Genomic DNA, 19,715 nt, shown 5'->3' with positions numbered 1-19,715 from the left:
AAGGCCCATGGGATATATGGAAATGACCCCTTAAGGGCATCAGGTGTTTCAGCTACATGGCTTCTGAATGTCCATGACTTTGTCTTTGGGTACATTCAGGCCAGTAAAGCCAAACCCCACTAGCGATGGCTTTAAATTGACCTTGTCAGTACAACATAAGAGAATAGTTTGGCTATACTTCAGAAACACAGGGTCTTTAAATGTCGTAGACATTCAGAAGTCAGCTTGATTGGGTTTTCCTTGCAGTTTTGTGACCCTTTTACCCTTTGGTTTGGTATATATTATAGTATGTGTGTGTAACATTCTTAACCCATTGAGTATAATTGCTACTAATATTTAAAACATATTTAATCCATCATAATATATAACATCAGTGCCAGCTAGTGACTTTGAATCAAGGGAAGGGGCTTCAGGAAACAACTGAATGGGCAGAGCTAATGGGAATGGGGTGGTGCTGTGATATGGCAGGGAAAAGGCCAGAGCTGTAAAACTCTATGTATAACCTTGCCAAAATATGTCCATAGTGTCTTTTACTTGTGATCTTGTTTTAAAAACCCTGTATGTATGTATATGATTTATTTCTTAATTGCAAAGCTTTTCTCCTGTGACCTCAGCTGAAATTGGGGAGGGCCGCTCACCTAGTCGGACTTTCCCAGTAAAACATGTCAATAAATAACCTGTGATACAACAGGGTTATTCTGAGACCACCTCAGTGCCCACTCTTTATGACCACTTTGACATACATTCCTTGGATGTTAGACTGCAATTTACGAGGACAGCCTTAGGTGAAATGAGCTTTGACCCAAGGATTTCATGGGCCCTGATGTTGCACAATGGTTCCCATGCACACCCCCCCCCCCCCCCCAAAAATCTGGCTTCACACCACCCAGATAGATTACGTCATTCATGTTTTTTTGTACTTAATCTTACTTTTCAGCGTTTTTCCTCCGTTCTTCTAACACAGCCCAGCTGACCAAGACTCCACTATAACAGTGGAGGAAGAAAATGAATAATGCCAGGAACTTGGGGCCACAAGGTATCCAAAGGTTATGGAGTTCTAAATGCCCTGAAGGACATCGTAAAGAGTTTTTTTTTTTTAAATGATCTTTTGAGACAGTGATGCCCTTCGCAAAAACTGCGAGTAAAGAAAGAAATTGTCTTGCTTTTCTTTCAAGGAGAACTAAGGTGTACCTAAAACAATAGTTTCCAATAAGTGAGATGCCAAATGTTTGCAAAAAAGATGTGCAGATCCTGTTTTAGAATACTGCCTACCTTCTTCCCCCTCCAGAAACATAACATTCTTTGAGTTCCTCTGGTTTTATAATGAGGTGAAGGCAAAGCGCAAATGGCCACAGGCATACATTATGCAACTGAGGGTCTGGGGAGGAAACCAGAGTACCTGGACAAAACCTACATAGACAGGTAGTAATATATAGAATCCACACACAAGGGTTTTATAATGAGGTGAAGGCAAAGCGCAAATGGCCACAGGCATACATTATGCAACTGAGGGTCTGGGGAGGAAACCAGAGTACCTGGACAAAACCTACATAGACAGGTAGTAATATATAGAATCCACACACAAGGAATCCACCAAAATATCAAATAAGATGACCGAGTGGGTCAGTGATAATTTGCTATCACCCACAACCTGCCCAGACTGCCACAGGGAGTCACTTACTGTGTACTATTCTGATGAAATGTGAAAACAAAATAGTGCTATCACCCACAACCTGCCCAGACTGCCACAGGGAGTCACTTACTGTGTACTATTCTGATGAAATGTGAAAACAAAATAGTGGCCAATGTGTGCCCCCCCCCCCAAGTAATTTCTCTTTACAGATGGGCCCCATACAAGGAATTGTAATTGATGGGTATGACTGTGACTTTCATACCTCTCAACCTTTTAAAGCCAGAAATCTGGACAAAACCATGTATAATGGGGAGAGAGGCCCAAAAATAGGGACACTTTATTGCTCTTACAAACATAGTTAATAGAATAACAGATTTTGCATTAACATGCATTATTCTGATTTCAACCCTCAATGATTTCCCTGAAAACCACCATTTTATGAAAAACAGACCAAAGGTATGAGGCAAAAATCTGGACAGTTGAGCGGAATGTTGACTGTACTCCGAAGTTCAAGTGAGATGAAATGAATGAATGTAAGCATTCCAAAGGGGAATTTATCTTCTCAGCTTACTGCTGTCATGAATACAGTCTGCAACCCACTGTAACCCCACCTCCCATGTATTTTAACATCTTGACTCAAGAATAAAGTAGAAACCTTTTAAAAAAAAAATAAAATAAAATAAAAATAACTTGGGGTCAAAGGACCAAAAAATAAAAATAACTTGGGGTCAAAGGACCAAAATCAGTGAGGTGGGTAATATACATTCCTGCGTGGCAGTTAGTGTGAGGCTACAGTCCAGAATTACACCTAAATTAAATTATCCTAACCAGCTCTGTGATGCAGGGTTTCTTAACTTTACCCAAGACATGATGGTCTAAAGCATGGGTAGATGAGATTTCTTTTAACATTTAAAGTGCAAATTCTGTCAGTAAACCCTGTTTGCTATCTAGTGGAACATGCTAAGGGCTAACAGTGAAACTGGAGGTTTTGTCCAAGATGGTGGTAGAGGCACTGTTATCTATCCCTCCATGATCGTATCAAATAAATCCGCTATATTGAATAAACATGACCTATACAAGACATGACATTTTGGAGATGGTGTAGGTAGTTGTTAATTAGTAATGCAGTCCATGACTTTATAACTTTACAGCTAATGCTTGTAGTACTGTAATTGCCATTGTCTGCTGTGCTGCCACTTTTTGTGGAAAGGTACTACTGTGGCTCCTCCACATTTCAGGCACCTAGTTTGTGGAGAGACTAAAATTAAAGTGATTTACAAATGAATGTATTATGTGGCCACTTCATACCTGCTTTTTTGCTTTTGAAGACTCTTGATATGATTGAATCTTTTGGAGCCGAATTCATCTTGAAGGATGTTGTTGTCTTTTGGCTTTTCCCAGTTAGGAGTCACCACAGTGGAACTCTGGTCTGCTAATGATTGGCAGTAGATTTTCACAGTGCCGAGTTGCCAGCTCGATGCCCAACCAAGCCAGCGAAGGCACGCCCATTCACACATGTCTTTCGGAATGCCACTCTACCTGCGTGGAGGACATGCAGACTCCACACAGAAGGCACTCCCCATAAACTAGCTGAGAATCGAACGGGAGAACCTCTTGCTGTGAGGCAACAACGCTACTGCTGCACCACCGTGGATTTGAATCCTTCCTGAAGGATATTGGCTATGTTTTCTAGATCACAGTGAGATATGCCATTGAAGTTGTCCAGAGTAGGACCGAGGTATTGCTTCTGAGTTTCCTAATGTAGCTAAAAAAAGCTTTGTGGTCATCCTTGGTATTGGTGGCTACTGTAAGTGAATAACTGGCTTTGCAGTCTCTAATGGTTTACCTAAAGGTCTTGCTTAATGCTTTTAGATCACATCTGTTTTGAGGCAGAGTTTCTAAATTTTTTTTAGGCTAATGACCACAAGGCCCTTTAAGCCTAGCTATACATACCAAATCTGTGATAAGTTCTTAATAAGTGTAAGCAGGGGCCTGGGTGATGAACATTTACAGGTTGCCTGTGTCAATTAAAGGCATATGTGCCAAGCCAGGGATGAATTTTCTGTTCCCATCCAGTTGTCCGGGTTCTACTTAAATTGGTTAGGGAGGAACCCTGCTTCACATGGATGGAGATCTTGTTCCAGAGGTGGTGTAGTCTCTCCAGGAGGTCCTGTTAATATCACAGGTAAGGTTTAAGTCTTTAGACTGTATAATTCTGGTGCTGTTTGTTTTGTGGATATGCAGGAGGTCCATCAGAGTGGGGTCTGACGGTGCCCTGTATGCCAGACATAGATCTCCCATCAACAGCCTGTAGGAGACAGAATACAGGGGGGTGGTCTGCATAGGACATTTTACTTGTGCCCTGTATGCTTTTAGTGCAAAGCCTCCATATATATTATATTATATGTATATATATCTACCATTTGTTGGATATGCCTGGTTAGGTACATACCAAAGGGGGCATTGTACTTGATGGGTCTGATGAATGCCGAATACAGTGGAACAATGACTTCCTTGTACCTAGATGCCATACCTTTGTTTATAAGTTGCACAATGTAAAACTGTTTTCTCAGTGCTGTAGATCCATGATGGTCAAAGGCTAGATTACTGTCTAGGCATGTCCATGACTACTGAATCAGCTCTAAGGGACGTGTTGTCAATGTGATAATTACTGGGGCTGGAGGACTTCCTGAAGGATACTATTGTGCATTTCTTGGCGTTTAGCTTTAGTCCATGGCTCTGACATCAGTTGTTTGTCTGTGTCAACTCTTCCTGGAGAACATTTGCGTCAAGTGTTGGGATTCAATGACTGCTCCTAATTTGCAATCATCTGCAAATTTAGTCAGCCAAAAACCGTAGACATTGGCCTTTACTTCAGAGAAGTAATGCCAAAAAGGAGCCATCCAAGGACCGATCCCTGAGGGAGTCCACGTGTAACTGATCTGTTTGTAGAGGTGGACTCCCCAGTTCTAATTTCCTGAGTCCTGTTTGTGAGTCATTTGGCTCTCCACTAGGTAACATACAGGATTGTAACTAACCTCTTGAGTTTGTCAACAATGCCAGAGTGGGGTATTGTCAAATGCCTTGGCCAGGTCAAGGTAGGCAATGTGAACCATTTTGCCTTCATCCATTGCTTTGGTGGCCTTTTCAAAGTCATCCACCAGATTGAGTAAGGCTTACCTACCTGAGTAGGCATGATGGGGTGGGCAGGATTTTATTAAGGCTGAAGGTTATAACTAAGTAACCAGATTTGGCAAGGGAGGTAGCATTTAATGGGGGTGGATTGGAGGGGGGATCACTTGGTGAGGACACAATCAAGAGTTAACACCCCTGATAGGGATAGTTTGTACTAGGAAATTGTCTACAAAATGAAGGAATATCTGGGTGTAACTTAATGGTGGTTGCATATGTTAGCCAATTTACTAACCGGAAATTAAAGACTCCAGTAATAAGGATATTTAGCTGTTAGCTTTTCAATTTGGTTTAGATGATCGGTGTGCTCTGAAGGGGGCATAAAACAGGAATGGTACTTAGCAATGACATGGCAGCGGTTTTTGTTGAGATACCAACCTAGAACTTTTACAGGTCCTTGTGTGGAGTGCAAGACCTGACTTAATGGAAAAGTTCCTAATAACTAAAGATTTGCCCCTCCATTTGCTGAGGTCCGGAATGCAAACTGTGCACAGCAGACTCGTAAGGAGGAGGCCCTGTCAGTGTTCTCAAAGTCTCAGTAAGTACACAAATGTAGGTGTCCCTGAAGGGAAGGTGGACATAAAGTTCAGATGCTTGAACAGTGCAACCCTGATGTTTGAATTGGAATTTATTTGGGGTTGGGGGTATGCTCATTATTTTGTAGTTTCTTAAAATAAGCATGGGGAGCAAAAGTTCTGAACATTACACAAAGCCATATGCCCAGAAGGGCAGCCTGTCCTTGCAAAGCAAGAGGAGCTATTGACAAACTTTAACCATGCAGATATGCAGTGGATCCCTGTAGAATGGCAGATATGCAGTGGATCCCTGTAGAATGGCAGATATGCAGTGGATCCCTGTAGAATGGCAGATATGCAGTGGATCCCTGTAGAATGGCAGATATGCAGTGGATCCCTGTAGAATGGCACCAGTTATCAAGACAATCATCGCATTCATTATTTTTTCTTTGAACTTAATCAACACTTCTATTAAAGGGAGGAATAATCCTCAATATTAGGGGCGTACCTTCCTTGGAGATATTAGATGGAAGGATCCTGTTGCGAGGATCCTTAACACCAAGGAGACAGCTGACTATAGTTATTTCCTTATCCATCCTGTCAAATTCATTTCGTTTCTGACAACGGAATTACCTGTAACAAGGCCTTGAGATATGAATTGGGTCTGTGTGACCCTTTTAGGTCATACTTGCAGTGTTGTAGTGCCTCAAGTGACAGGCGTTCCATTTAAACTTGTATGTTTTAATTAGCTGTAGCAGAAGATGATTAACGAAAAAAAGAAAAAACCTTACATTGTATGCCTGTTGCTTCAGATGCCCTGTCCCAAGTGTTAAGGTGAGACGTGCTTAAAGTACAACCTGAAAAACAGTTTCTGTGAGATAAACCTTGAGCTGCTGTATACATATTGACTGGAAAGAGATTTCTTGAAATATACCCCTCCCCCAAAATGGCTGTTTTTATTACAGGTGTTTAATTTTTTACAGGTGTAAACATGTAATGATCCTGTTCTAGAAGTGAAGAGCCTTTCATAAGAGGGTTGAGACGGGACTAGGCAAAACCTGTAAGGGTTGAAGGATCAAAGAAGGTAAGAGCATTACTTTTGTCATAGTAAGAGGGGGACCTCACTGTCAAGTTGTCACAGCTGAGAGAAACACACATGCTTGTTTTTGTTGCAGTCTCTGATGTTGATTGTCTCCTTAAGCAGAATGACTCCTGCAGAAGAAAAAATGACATTTGGATATGTTCAGTAGACCTCTCCTTTTGTGTATTTAGACGTCCAAGTGTATGCTTGAAGAAATGCTGTCAGCATGGTGGTTCTAATAAGCCAGTAAACTAATAGTGTAACCCCCTTCCACAAGTTATATATCCCCACCCAAATGCTTGTGACCCAAGTCTGACTAAAAGTTACAAGTGAATGATGGTGTAGTCCTGCGAAATGGGATGATGAGCCTTTTCACTGATACCATGCCTTTGTAATGGCACCGCACGGTAGGAAAGAGAATTCTTCACCATACCTCTTACCATTTCTCCATACTTTGTGAGGTTGCAGGGTGGATTTGGCTGTGGACCTCGATGAAGGTGGGTTAGAGTATGAGGAAGACACAGACCTTGCAGTTGGGACGACTTCTCATGTACCAAGTTCCTCAGCTGCTGTGGATTGGTAATAACTTGATACCCTGTGGCCCTATGAATGGGTCAGTTAGTACTGTCCCCTGTGTGAGACCTACCGAGTCTGCACAATAAGAGGTGGGGAGGACACCAGTGTTGCACCAGTGAGTGTCAGAAAAAAAATGGGAGGAGAAAACTCCCTAGGTATCTTGTAGTTTAAAGAAAAAAAAGTTCCCACTGCATCATAATACATTTCCCAGATCAGATTTCCAAAGTATGGACATAGTCTAAAGTGCTGTGGCCCTCTCCTAAGATTGTGTTTACCAGTTCATAGGTGCAGTAGTAGTTGGGACACTGCTCAGAGTAGCCAGGAGACACCGGCTTGCAAGTAACTCGCATCAGGACTCCATTAGTGATGTTGACTGAAGAAAATGGAGGGGGTACTTGGTGCCAAATTTCAACAGAATAAGGTAATGAAGCCTGACTGCATATAGGTGGTGTACCTGGTGTGTAAAGACTGCTTTTTAATGCACTGTGTAGCCTGATTCTGTAGTTGCCACTGCTTTATAGAAAGTGGTGTAGAAAAGCAGTAGTTACTTTGTAGTATGTGTGATGGTGTGTGCATGATCCAGAAGCCGTACCATGAGATGTTGAAAATGGACATACTTTGACAGATCTGACAATCGGGATGTTTGACATAGAGGTGTGGGTAGTGCACAAGAGGCAAATTCGAGGTAAATGAGTAGAAATGAAATAATTGTGCAAAACATTGGAAATTATTTATTTAAGGAAAGTGTTGGCTTTTAGATCCTTATCTATAAAAAGGTTTTGTGGGTGCGTGCGTGTGCTTTTGCACTAGGCCTGTGCTCCTCAGTGTTCATTTAAAATATTGGGTAAATGAGAGGAGAGTACGTCATTCTGCCCAACATACATCTATATGAGACAAATAGCATAACTTGTTAGTATAAAGGTAAATTGAAGGCATTTGTCATCATATCTATAAAGTCAATAAAAATAGAAACGCTGTTGCTATTTCGTAGGTACCTCTCCCTATAAAAACAGCGCAAACAAGTAATGATAATATTGGGAGGGTACGAAGGCAGATACCAATACCTTGCATAAACAAGGCTATATCTAAGTTCTTATTTAGTCACACAAAGTCTTACAGAGTACGTAAATCTTCTCAAAGCCTTTTGGCACTAAACGAACATCAACCACCTCGCTCCACAGACAGTCTTCATTTCGCTATGGATAAGAAGCGGACAAACGTACTTCTTTCTTTCTTAAAAAGTTTTATTTGGCTAGCGCTTTCACCCGTAGGCTTCCTCAGGCCATAAAAATATATAATCAATTTCAAAGAATTTTATACAATCTCATGTGATGTCAGTGAGATCATTTCTTGTCATCATAATAATTAATTCATTAACATATTTAATTGTTACAAACTTAATTTATACATCAAATGCATCAATTTTTAGAAACCATACATTTAAAATTATTAAAAATTATATAATTTCATGCATAACTAAACTTGAGCAATTTTTAAAAAGTCAAGCATTTTTTAAAAATCAAGCATTTCTAAAAAGTCACATCCATATGTCATTCTATTAAGAAGTTTTTTACATATGACATTATATGGACCTTATAATAAATAAAATTATACGAATATATAAATTCATATACATATCTATATATATGTGTACACCATAAACATTAATTCTCCCTTATTTATGTATGTCCTATTCATATATTAACTTTCAATTTCCTAGCCTTTAACACAGGTTTTATAGGAACTCTATCATTCAAACCTGGTGAATGATCAGCTCTAAGCTTAATAATCCATCTCATTTCGTTCTCCTCAGTTCTATTTACTATATCACCACGTCTAATGGTTACACAATTCTTCTGTATAGCCAGGAATTTAAATTCATGGTCTATGGATGTATTAAGAACATGTTTCGATAGAGCATTATTTAAAGATTTTGTTCTAATATTATACAAATGATCTCTGATGCGGTCCCTTAGTCGTCTATCCGTCTTGCCCACATAAAATGCAGGGCAATGTGTGCAGATAGCAAGGTAGACAACATGGGCTGTATCACATGTAGCTTGTACAGAAAACTTAAATTCTTGCCGTGTAACAGGATGTATAAAACTAGCAGCATCATCAATGGACGCACAGTATCTACACTTATGACAGGGTTTAGTTACTCCAGTTACTTTATTCTGATGCCCACTTCCTACTCTATTTGGGCCACACAACAATCTATATAAATTCATTTTATTTTTATATATAAACCTAGGGTAATCACCTACTACACCTAGAATTCTAGAATCCACTGTCAATATTTGCCAGTATTTCTGGTATATATTTCTTATATCCATGGCATCCTGTGTATAATGCATTAATATTTGAACCTCTTCACCTTTACCTTTACTATTATCATTATTATTATCAACTGGGTCTAGTTCCACCCTCTTATTAGCAAAATATGGATGGGCTACATCTGCTCTCATTCGCTCTACTTTACATAATTCCTGATCTATGTCATCTATCCCATATGATCTATCTATTAATTGTTTCAGGGTACTTAATTCATTTCTGTATCCATTGTCGGTGGAGTTCAAACGTGACACCCTCATTCCCTGTCCTTTAATTATGTTTTTAAATACAAATCCGGGGTGCATGCTACTTCTATGTAGCAATGAATTCCTATAACAACTTTTCCTGTATACCCCTGTATTAAGAAGACCATCCGATAACTTCTCAACGTACACATCCAAGTAAGGTATTTTTGCTAAAGAGGCTTCCATAGTAAAATTTAAATACTCAGTGACCGAGTTTACCTTTACTAAAAATTCATTCAATTTATCTCTCTCTTGAGTACCATACAAGGAACAAATCATCCACAAATCGTGTATAAAATTTTACATTCTCCTTAAATTCATTCATTTCAAATAGGTACTTCTCCACCCAATCAGCCATTACTAGGTTGGCGTAGCTATTGGCACATGATGTGCCCATAGCTACGCCATCTTTCTGTATGTATGCTTGATTATTAAATATAAATACATTGTTATACAATACTAATTCCATCAGGTCACAAATCATGTCAATGTATGTGGGCTTCGGAGACGTCTCCAACACATTCTATGCCTTCTTTATTGGGAATAGATGTAAATAAAGATTGAGCATCTAATGTCACTAGCCAAAAATGATTATTATCACTAGGTACCTTGGGCATCTGTTCATATAACATTATTAAAAATTGCTTAGTGTCTCTCAGTATATGTAAATAATTATTAACCACTGGTCTAAGTAAAGATTCTAAATATAGCGATATAGGTTCAGTTACCCATCCTCTCCCTGCGACTATGGGTCGCATGGGTGTTTATGGATTTTTGGAACCCCTTGTATACAAGGTATTGTAGGATGATTAATTATACAGAAATTGTATAAACTCTCTCCTAATCTTTCTTGTAAATGTAACATATTCAGGGTCCTAGAAACCCGCTCAATTACTTTATCCACTCTATTTAATCCAATCCTAGTATAATATTGTTCATCTTTTAGCATCTCTTCCATACTTCTAATATATTGCTCCATGTCCATAATTACAACAGGTCCGCCCTTATCAGCAGGCCTTATTATATTACGATCACAAATCATTCAATGCTCTACGTTGCTTAGAAGTTAAATTACCATACCACCTTCTTTCACTATTCCTTTTATCATGTTTATATAATTCTTGTTCAACCAGTTTTGAATATGCATCAATCAATGGATGTAAGTTCGGTATAAAAGTACTAGGTTTCCTAAGCTGATGTCTATCATGTGTACCTTGGCCAAAATCTAACTTTAGTTGTAAATTGCGTGTAAATAACTTTAAATCAACAATTGTTTGTGTTACATCACTTTTGATAGATGGTATAAATTTAAGTCCTTTCTCTAGGACTATTCTTTCATCTACAGATATTTCTCTTTTGGATATATTCCAAACTAGGGATTCTTGGTCCCTTGCCACATTTTCTTCAACGTTGGCCCTACATACTCCTGGTCTGCTGCTCTCTTTTTCTGTCGCCCCCTGCTCATTGAGCGGTCCCTTCCCCCTCTCCATTGTTCTGCTATGGGGAAAGGGGCCGTACTATGTGGGCCATTGATCCCCTTATGTTCTAGGCTGGTATTACTAGCCTTTTTCCTTCCTAATACTTTTATTGTATCTGATTCAGCTATTTCTATTATTTCATCCAATGATGTGGTTTCTTTTCTATTAAGCTCTTTTCCTTCCTTATTAAGAATAGGTAAAAATACATCATTGGAGGCATTCTCATTATGTATTAATGCTGTAGTAACCATTGCATTTGCTTTTTTATTTATTGAAACGTTCTCCTTTCTGACAATAGATTTCCCTTTAGTTATAGTATTATCACATATAATACTTATTGGTACACCATTGTTTTCATTTCTACCATTTACAACATATTTACCATCCATTTTACCAAATCTATCTGTCTTCACTTGGCCTGAATAGGCCTGAGCCTTCGGCCAAGTGAAGACCTGCCCTTTAGAGAAATCTTGTACATCCCTTTTAATTTTACCTTGTTTCTGCTCAAGTAACTTTTTTTCATATAAATAAACATCATCCAACAATTTTTCCAACATATTATCCAATATTGCACACGGAAATATCTCTTATAAATGTAAAAGTAGGCAATTAATAGTTCCATGTAGCGCATCCTCTTTTCTATGTTTATCTGCTGCCACATGTATAACAAATCGGGGTATAGAGTACCTGTGGTGGGCATTTTTAAAATGCGTAGTCCTCGTGGAATTATCTTCCGATTGATACAGACCTCAAAGTGTTGGCGCTGCAACTGTAGTTTCTTTAATTTGATAAAATTATGTTCCATTTCGCCCAAAAGTGTTGATAAGCCCTTACAATCCATTTGAACAGTTCCTTCCTCCACAGAGTCAGAAATGACATCATACGCAAGCAGCGGGTTCACATCACCGGCAACAGCGTTTTCAAATCTGGATTTGCTGATGTTAACTACTTCTGGTTTATACGGCAACTCTATAGCTGTAGATGGTAATTCTGCCATGTTCACGATAGAGACAGAAAACAATCAATAAAAATAGAAACGCTGTCGCTATTTCGTAGGTACCTCTCCCTATAAAAACAGCGCAAACAAGTAATGATAAGAGTGTTGGGAGGGTACAAAGGCAGAAACCAATACCTTGCATAAACAAGGCTATATCTAAGTTCTTATTTAGTCACACAAAGTCTTACAGAGTACGTAAATCTTCTCAAAGCCTTTCGGCACTAAACAAACATCAACCACCTCGCTCCACAGACAGTCTTCACTTCGCAATGGATAAGAAGCGGACAAACGTACTTCTTTCTTTCTTAAGTTTTATTTGGCTAGCGCTTTCACCCGTAGGCTTCCTCAGGCCATAAAAATGTATAATCAATTTCAAAGCATTTTATACAATCTCATCTGAAGTCAGTGAGATCATTTCTTGTCATCACAATAATTAATTCATTAACCTATTTAATTGTTACAAACTTAATTTATACATCAAATGCATCAATTTTTAGAAACCATACATTTAATTTCATGCATAACTAAACTTAAGCAATTTTTAAGTCAAGCATTTTTTAAAAATCAAGCATTTCTAAAAAGTCACATCCATATGTCATTCTATTAAGAAGTTTTTTTACATATGACATTATATGGACCTTATAATAAATAAAATTATACAAAAATTCATATACATATCTATATATGTGTACACCATAAACATTAATTCTCCCTTACTTATGTATGTCCTATTCGTATATTAACTTTCAGTTTCCTAGCCTTTCACACAGGTTTTATAGGAACTCTATCATTCAAACCTGGTGAATGATCAGCTCTAAGCTTAATAATCGAATAATAGAAGTATTAGGAAGGAAAAAGGCTAGTAATACCAGCCTAGAACATAAGGGGATCAATGGCCCACATAGTAAGGCCCCTTTCCCCATAGCAGAACAATGGAGAGGGGGAAGGGACCGCTCAATGAGCAGGGGGCGACAGAAAAAGAGGGCAGCAGACCAGGAGTATGTAGGGCCAACGTTGAAGAAAATGTGGCAAGGGACCAAGAATCCCTAGTTTGGAATATATCCAAAAGAGAAATATCTGTGGATGAAAGAATAGTCCTAGAGAAAGGACTTACATCACTTTTGATAGAAGGTATAAATTTAACACAAACAATTGTTGATTTAAGTTATTTACACGCAAGTTAGATTTTGGCCAAGGTGCACATGATAGACATCAGCTTAGGAAACCTAGTACTTTTATACCGAACTTACATCCATTTATTGATGCATATTCAAAACTGGTTGAACAAGAATTATATAAACATGATAAAAGGAATAGTGAAAGAAGGTGGTATGGTAATTTAACTTCTAAGCAACGTAGAGCATTGAATGATTTAAAGAGTTATCGTAATATAATGATAAGGCCTGCTGATAAGGGCGGACCTGTTGTAATTATGGACATGGAGCAATATATTAGAAGTATGGAAGAGATGCTAAAAGATGAACAAATTGGATTAAATAGAGTGGATAAAGTAATTGAGCGGGTTTCTAGGACCCTGAATATGTTACATTTACAAGGAAGATTAGAAGAGAGTTTATACAATTTCTGTATAATTAATCATCCTACAATACCTTGTATACAAGGGGTTCCAAAAATCCATAAACACCCATGCGACCCATAGTCGCAGGGAGAGGATGGGTAACTGAACCTATATCGCTATATTTAGAATCTTTAGACCCTGAATATGTTACATTTACAAGGAAGATTAGAAGAGAGTTTATACAATTTCTGTATAATTAATCATCCTACAATACCTTGTATACAAGGGGTTCCAAAAATCCATAAACACCCATGCGACCCATAGTCGCAGGGAGAGGATGGGTAACTGAACCTATATCGCTATATTTAGAATCTTTACTTAGACCAGTGGTTAATAATTATTTACATATACTGAGAGACACTAAGCAATTTTTAATAATGTTATATGAACAGATGCCCAAGGTACCTAGTGATAATAATAATTTTTGGCTAGTGACATTAGATGTTCAATCTTTATTTACATCTATTCCCAATAAAGAAGGCATAGAATGTGTTCGGAGACGTCTCCAAGTGGAGTATTCTTCTAAGCCCACATACATTGACATGATTTGTGACCTGATGGAATTAGTATTGTATAACAATGTATTTATATTTAATAATCAAGCATACATACAGAAAGATGGCGTAGCTATGGGCACATCATGTGCCAATAGCTACGCCAACCTAGTAATGGCTGATTGGGAGGAGAAGTACCTATTTGAAATGAATGAATTTAAGGAGAATGTAAAATTTTATACACGATTTGTGGATTTGTTCCTTGTATGGTACTCAGATAGAGATAAATTGAATGAATTTTTAGTAAAGGTAAACTCGGTCACTGAGTATTTAAATTTTACTATGGAAGCCTCTTTAGCAAAAATACCTTACTTGGATGTGTACGTTGAGAAGTTATCGGATGGTCTTCTTAATACAGGGGTATACAGGAAAAGTTGTTATAGGAATTCATTGCTACATAGAAGTAGCATGCACCCCGGATTTGTATTTAAAAACATAATTAAAGGACAGGGAATGAGGGTGTCACGTTTGAACTCCACCGACAATGGATACAGAAATGAATTAAGTACCCTGAAACAATTAATAGATAGATCATATGGGATAGATGACATAGATCAGGAATTATGTAAAGTAGAGCGAATGAGAGCAGATGTAGCCCATCCATATTTTGCTAATAAGAGGGTGGAACTAGACCCAGTTGATAATAATGATAATAGTAAAGGTAAAGGTGAAGAGGTTCAAATATTAATGCATTATACACAGGATGCCATGGATATAAGAAATATATACCAGAAATACTGGCAAATATTGACAGTGGATTCTAGAATTCTAGGTGTAGTAGGTGATTACCCTAGGTTTATATATAAAAATAAAATGAATTTATATAGATTGTTGTGTGGCCCAAATAGAGTAGGAAGTGGGCATCAGAATAAAGTAACTGGAGTAACTAAACCCTGTCATAAGTGTAGATACTGTGCGTCCATTGATGATGCTGCTAGTTTTATACATCCTGTTACACGGCAAGAATTTAAGTTTTCTGTACAAGCTACATGTGATACATTCCATGTTGTCTACCTTGCTACCTGCACACATTGCCCTGCATTTTATGTGGGCAAGACGGATAGACGACTAAGGGACCACATCAGAGATCATTTGTATAATATTAGAACAAAATCTTTAAATAATGCTCTATCGAAACATGTTCTTAATACATCCATAGACCATGAATTTAAATTCCTGGCTATACAGAAGAATTGTGTAACCATTAGACGTGGTGATATAGTAAATAGAACTGAGGAGAACGAAATGAGATGGATTATTAAGCTTAGAGCTGATCATTCACCAGGTTTGAATGATAGAGTTCCTATAAAACCTGTGTTAAAGGCTAGGAAATTGAAAGTTAATATATGAATAGGACATACATAAGTAAGGGAGAATTAATGTTTATGGTGTACACATATATAGATATGTATATGAATTTATATATTCGTATAATTTTATTTATTATAAGGTCCATATAATGTCATATGTAAAAAAATCTTCTTCATAGAATGACATATGGATGTGACTTTTTAGAAATGCTTGATTTTTAAAAAAATGCTTGAATTTTTAAAAATTGCTTAAGTTTAGTTATGCATGAAATTATATAATTTTTAATAATTTTAAATGTATGGTTTCTAAAAATTGATGCATTTGATGTATAAATTAAGTTTGTAACAATTAAATATGTTAATGAATTAATTATTGTGATGACAGGAAATGATCTCACTGACATCACATGAGATTGTATAAAATGCTTTGAAATTGATTATATATTTTTATGGCCTGAGGAAGCCTACGGGTGAAAGCGCTAGCCAAATAAAACTTTTTAAGAAAGAAAGAAGTACGTTTGTCCGCTTCTTATCCATAGCGAAGTGAAGACTGTCTGTGGAGCGAGGTGGTTGATTTTGTTTAGTGCCGAAAGGCTTTGAGAAGATTTACGTACTCTGTAAGACTTTGTGTGACTAAATAAGAACTTAGATATAGCCTTGTTTATGCAAGGTATTGGTATCTGCCTTTGTACCCTCCCAACACTCTTATCATTACATCTATAAAATCCATCACAGACACTTGTAATGTATCAAATGTAGGGCAAGTGAGCCACATCTTTGCATTAATGCATCTAGATTTTATGTAGAGCTAATGTATTGAGATTTGCATTTTGTTTTGCAGGATAGTACAGTGTGCGTTTTTGGGTCCCTGTGTGTCTCCTGGTATGCTTATTAGGTTAACCCTTGGGATCCACAGTTGCTCATCAGAGTTGCATCTTGGAATGTTGATGTATCCTTTGCCCTCTGTAAAGGATTTCCACCCAGTCAGTTGATCTCCTTTTGTGCAAGTAAGTAGCCAAATTTTGTAAAGTGCTGCAACAGTTTATGGTAGGGGCTAGGATTAGGACATGTTTTCATTCTACCACAGGCCCATAAGGTTGGTTATTATTGCACTTACAAAAGTGGCAAGGGAACCTTTGGCCATCTTGTCCCTTTACAAAGACTGGAACCAATGGCCATCCCCAAGGATTGTGCTTGTACTGAGTATCTCAAAAATTGTAAGGGAAGGAGAACATCCCGAGAGAGGTTCATTAGTGACCTTACAAGATGGAGCGTGGTCCCTTTTGTCCTTGAGTGTGACTTTATATTGGAGACAGAAGCGCACGTAATCTAATGAAGAGCTGACCACCACAGTGAGCTGACCACCACAGTGAGTAGAGGTCTTTCCTCCTCCTTGTTGTCTGCCTAGTTTTCCAAGACCAAGTCTTATTATTTGATTTTTTTTGTCTCATCACTTGCTGGTTGCAAACAATCTTTTTAATGTAGTCTTCCTCCTTATGTGACCCTTCTTGAGCAAAGTTGTATTAATTACATTGGTAGATTGTTTTATGCATTATGTGTTGGAGAAAGGCTTCCTCAAAATGTCTCCTAGAAGTGCTGTAGGTGTAGCTGATATTTTGATATGACATCTGTAACGAACAGTAAGTATTGTGACAATAGGTCACACAACTAAATTTCCAGCTACCTACCACACCCCAGTGGTGTACGTCTTGGATGAGAAAGGGGGTTATTAACTCTGAAAGGAAGAGAAACACAACACACTCACAATTTCCAGTGCAGTAATGCTGTTTAGAGGTGTATATTTGGCTTAATAGTTACAGGTTGTACAAATGACAAATTTTCTTGATGGAAGGAGGAAATCCTGTATGTATTCCTGCACAATGAATCTATCCACTTACACAACTGGACCCTGCACAGCTTTCATTCTGTACCCACCCCCTTCCCTGCCAGCTGCTCTTCTTTAATTTTTGACTGCCTTCCCAAGTATACATTGTATGACTCATGAAGAAAAGGCAGGCCATAAACTTGCCACCCTCTCAATGAGAAAATATCTCTTGTCTGATATGAAGCTAATCTCTTCAGTCTTTTATAGTCATGTCACCCCAGCATCCTGCTCACTGCATAGACTAGACTGACCATGCTTAGATAGACTAGACTGACCATGCTTAGATCCATCAGACTTCCCTCACATTCCAAGTTCTGTAACCTTCATCCATCAAGGTAAACCATCTTTGAATGCCTTCTGGCAGTCATTCTTTGCCCTCATACTATTCAGTCACACTTCTCTTGTTCTGTTTGTCAGGACATTTGTTTGTCCTGAATGTCTGTCTGCTTTTGTCTCATTCCTTTTGTTCCCTCCTTCATGCATAGTGGAGTCCCCTCCCCCCACTTAACTACATTGGTGTTCCTTTCTCATCAGTCTCAACCTTGGTCTTTCTGAACAGCCAGTACCAGTAATACCCCATTCTGTGTCCTCTGTGGCTGTGGTCTTAGTGATCCTTAGCTGACCTACTTTCCTTCCTTGGGATAGTCGCTGACCATTAGCACCATATGGGATAGAGTCTTAGGCCTCTGCCACTGACCATCAGCACCGTACGTTCCTGCTCTCCACTTATTTTTTTTTCCCCTGTCACATTTTCATGTTTTGGCATTCAGTTGTTGCTTTTTTTGGTGGGGGTACATATATAAGCATACAGCTTACCTGACAAATCAGATTCACTTATTTTATGCGTCGTATGCGTGCCCTATACAGCTGTCGTACAGGAAGGCACATAAGCAGTATTTTTTTCTTGTAGCTGATTCTGTCTGCACTCTGATCCTTGCCAAGTTTGAGCAGGTTAACTTCAAAGTAAACTGAATAATGTATAGCATGCTTAGCAGATACGACTTCATGTTTCTGTATCCTTGGCTTATCAAACCCACAATCTCTCATATATTTCAGTTTGTTATGTTGTTCACTGCAGCCAGCTGTGACATCATATACCTTGCAATGACCTTGTCAGGTAACAGCAGTGACTGAACTGTTCTTTTTAGCTATGTTGATGATTTCTTCTTGTGTAGCAAAATATTTCATTTGGGTTATACTTGAGTTTGCATCTGTTGCTCACTTTTTGTCTGCATTTTGAATATTTACAGATTCTTATGCAGAACCTACACCAATGAATGCCAAAAAAGATGACAGAATCCCTCTGAGCACTTTAACAGGTGAGAGTCACTCCAGGCTTCAGCAGCTGATGACACCACAAATATTGGTAAGATGGAGAAATGCTAACAAGACAAAATATTAATGTGGTTTCATCATTCCTCATATTGTATGTAACTCAGTTTAACAGTAAAGTACCAGAATTATCTGGCACTGACCAGTACCACTAGTATCAGTGGGACCTTGAGCAGAATCTTTCGCCTTCTAGAATTTCTCCATTCCATGTTTCTTCATTCCATTTCTGTGGTACTGAAGTATCTTGTGATCCCTGTCATGGACTTGTTTTGCGGTGGTAGTGATTAATCACCAGAGGGTTGGGCCACAGTGACTCTTATGATGAACATTGGATATTTTTTTGAAAATTCTCTTCTCAATTGAGCCCTTACATTCTCAACTGGCTAATTTTTCTTCTGCCTGGCAACAGGAGAGATTGGGGAAGACTGTGAGAACTGGAGACAGACGGCCATCTTTGTGCACAAGTCTGGGGAGTTGTACTTATTACTTCCCATGGTGACCCAGCGCTTGCAGTACTATCCCAGTTTTTGTGTGTGCTACTTCATACACCCACCCTCATGCCCTGCCGTCAGACTCTGCAGTGCTTGGACGACCAAAGCTGCTGATTTTTATGCTGCTTGCAGTTTGTCAGTCTCCACAAGGTGTCAGTCTTGCAGTCAGCTGAACTGGACCAGTTCCCTCCTCCTGGTATGGGCAGACCTACTTCAGTGTCTCCCACTTCCCTTAGGCTGGCTTCGAGTTGCTGGAGTTGTATAATTGTTTCGTACTGGTACATGAAGGAGCCAGGGGAAAGTCCTCTTAATTTTAGTTGCTTCTTCTTTTCATTTCCTTCAGTAAACTGCAAGTTATGTTTTATTGCACTCCTCCCAAGTGAGAAAGTGAGGGACATGCAGCCACCAGATTTTACCACTTCCTGAGTGACAGCGGGCAATTTTATAACTGAGAAGGTAGTTTGTTGCAAATTCTGTGTTGCATCAACTTTTAATTTTTTTATGTACATCTCA

General features: G+C 38.6%; 1 protein-coding gene across 4 annotated transcripts in view; it reads left to right on the top strand.

Moving 5' to 3' along the window:
* Window positions 1-19,715, top strand: part of LOC122814020 — a 146,215-nt gene that overhangs the window by 16,702 nt on the left and 109,798 nt on the right. For all 4 annotated transcript variants that reach the window (XM_044086603.1, XM_044086599.1, XM_044086602.1 and 1 more), the window contains exons 2-3: window positions 6,324-6,424; window positions 18,630-18,698. In XM_044086603.1, the coding sequence (XP_043942538.1) occupies window positions 18,653-18,698 (46 nt within the window). In that variant the 5' untranslated portion in view covers window positions 6,324-6,424; window positions 18,630-18,652. The remainder of the gene's footprint in view (window positions 1-6,323; window positions 6,425-18,629; window positions 18,699-19,715) is intronic.

The sequence above is a fragment of the Protopterus annectens genome, chromosome 10.part0 (genome assembly GCF_019279795.1).
Source record: "Protopterus annectens isolate FY-2018-M chromosome 10.part0, PAN1.0, whole genome shotgun sequence".
Classification (NCBI taxonomy): Eukaryota; Metazoa; Chordata; order Ceratodontiformes; family Protopteridae; genus Protopterus; species Protopterus annectens.
Note: the sequence above shows the minus strand (reverse complement) of the source record. Positions and strands in the feature narration are given on the sequence as shown.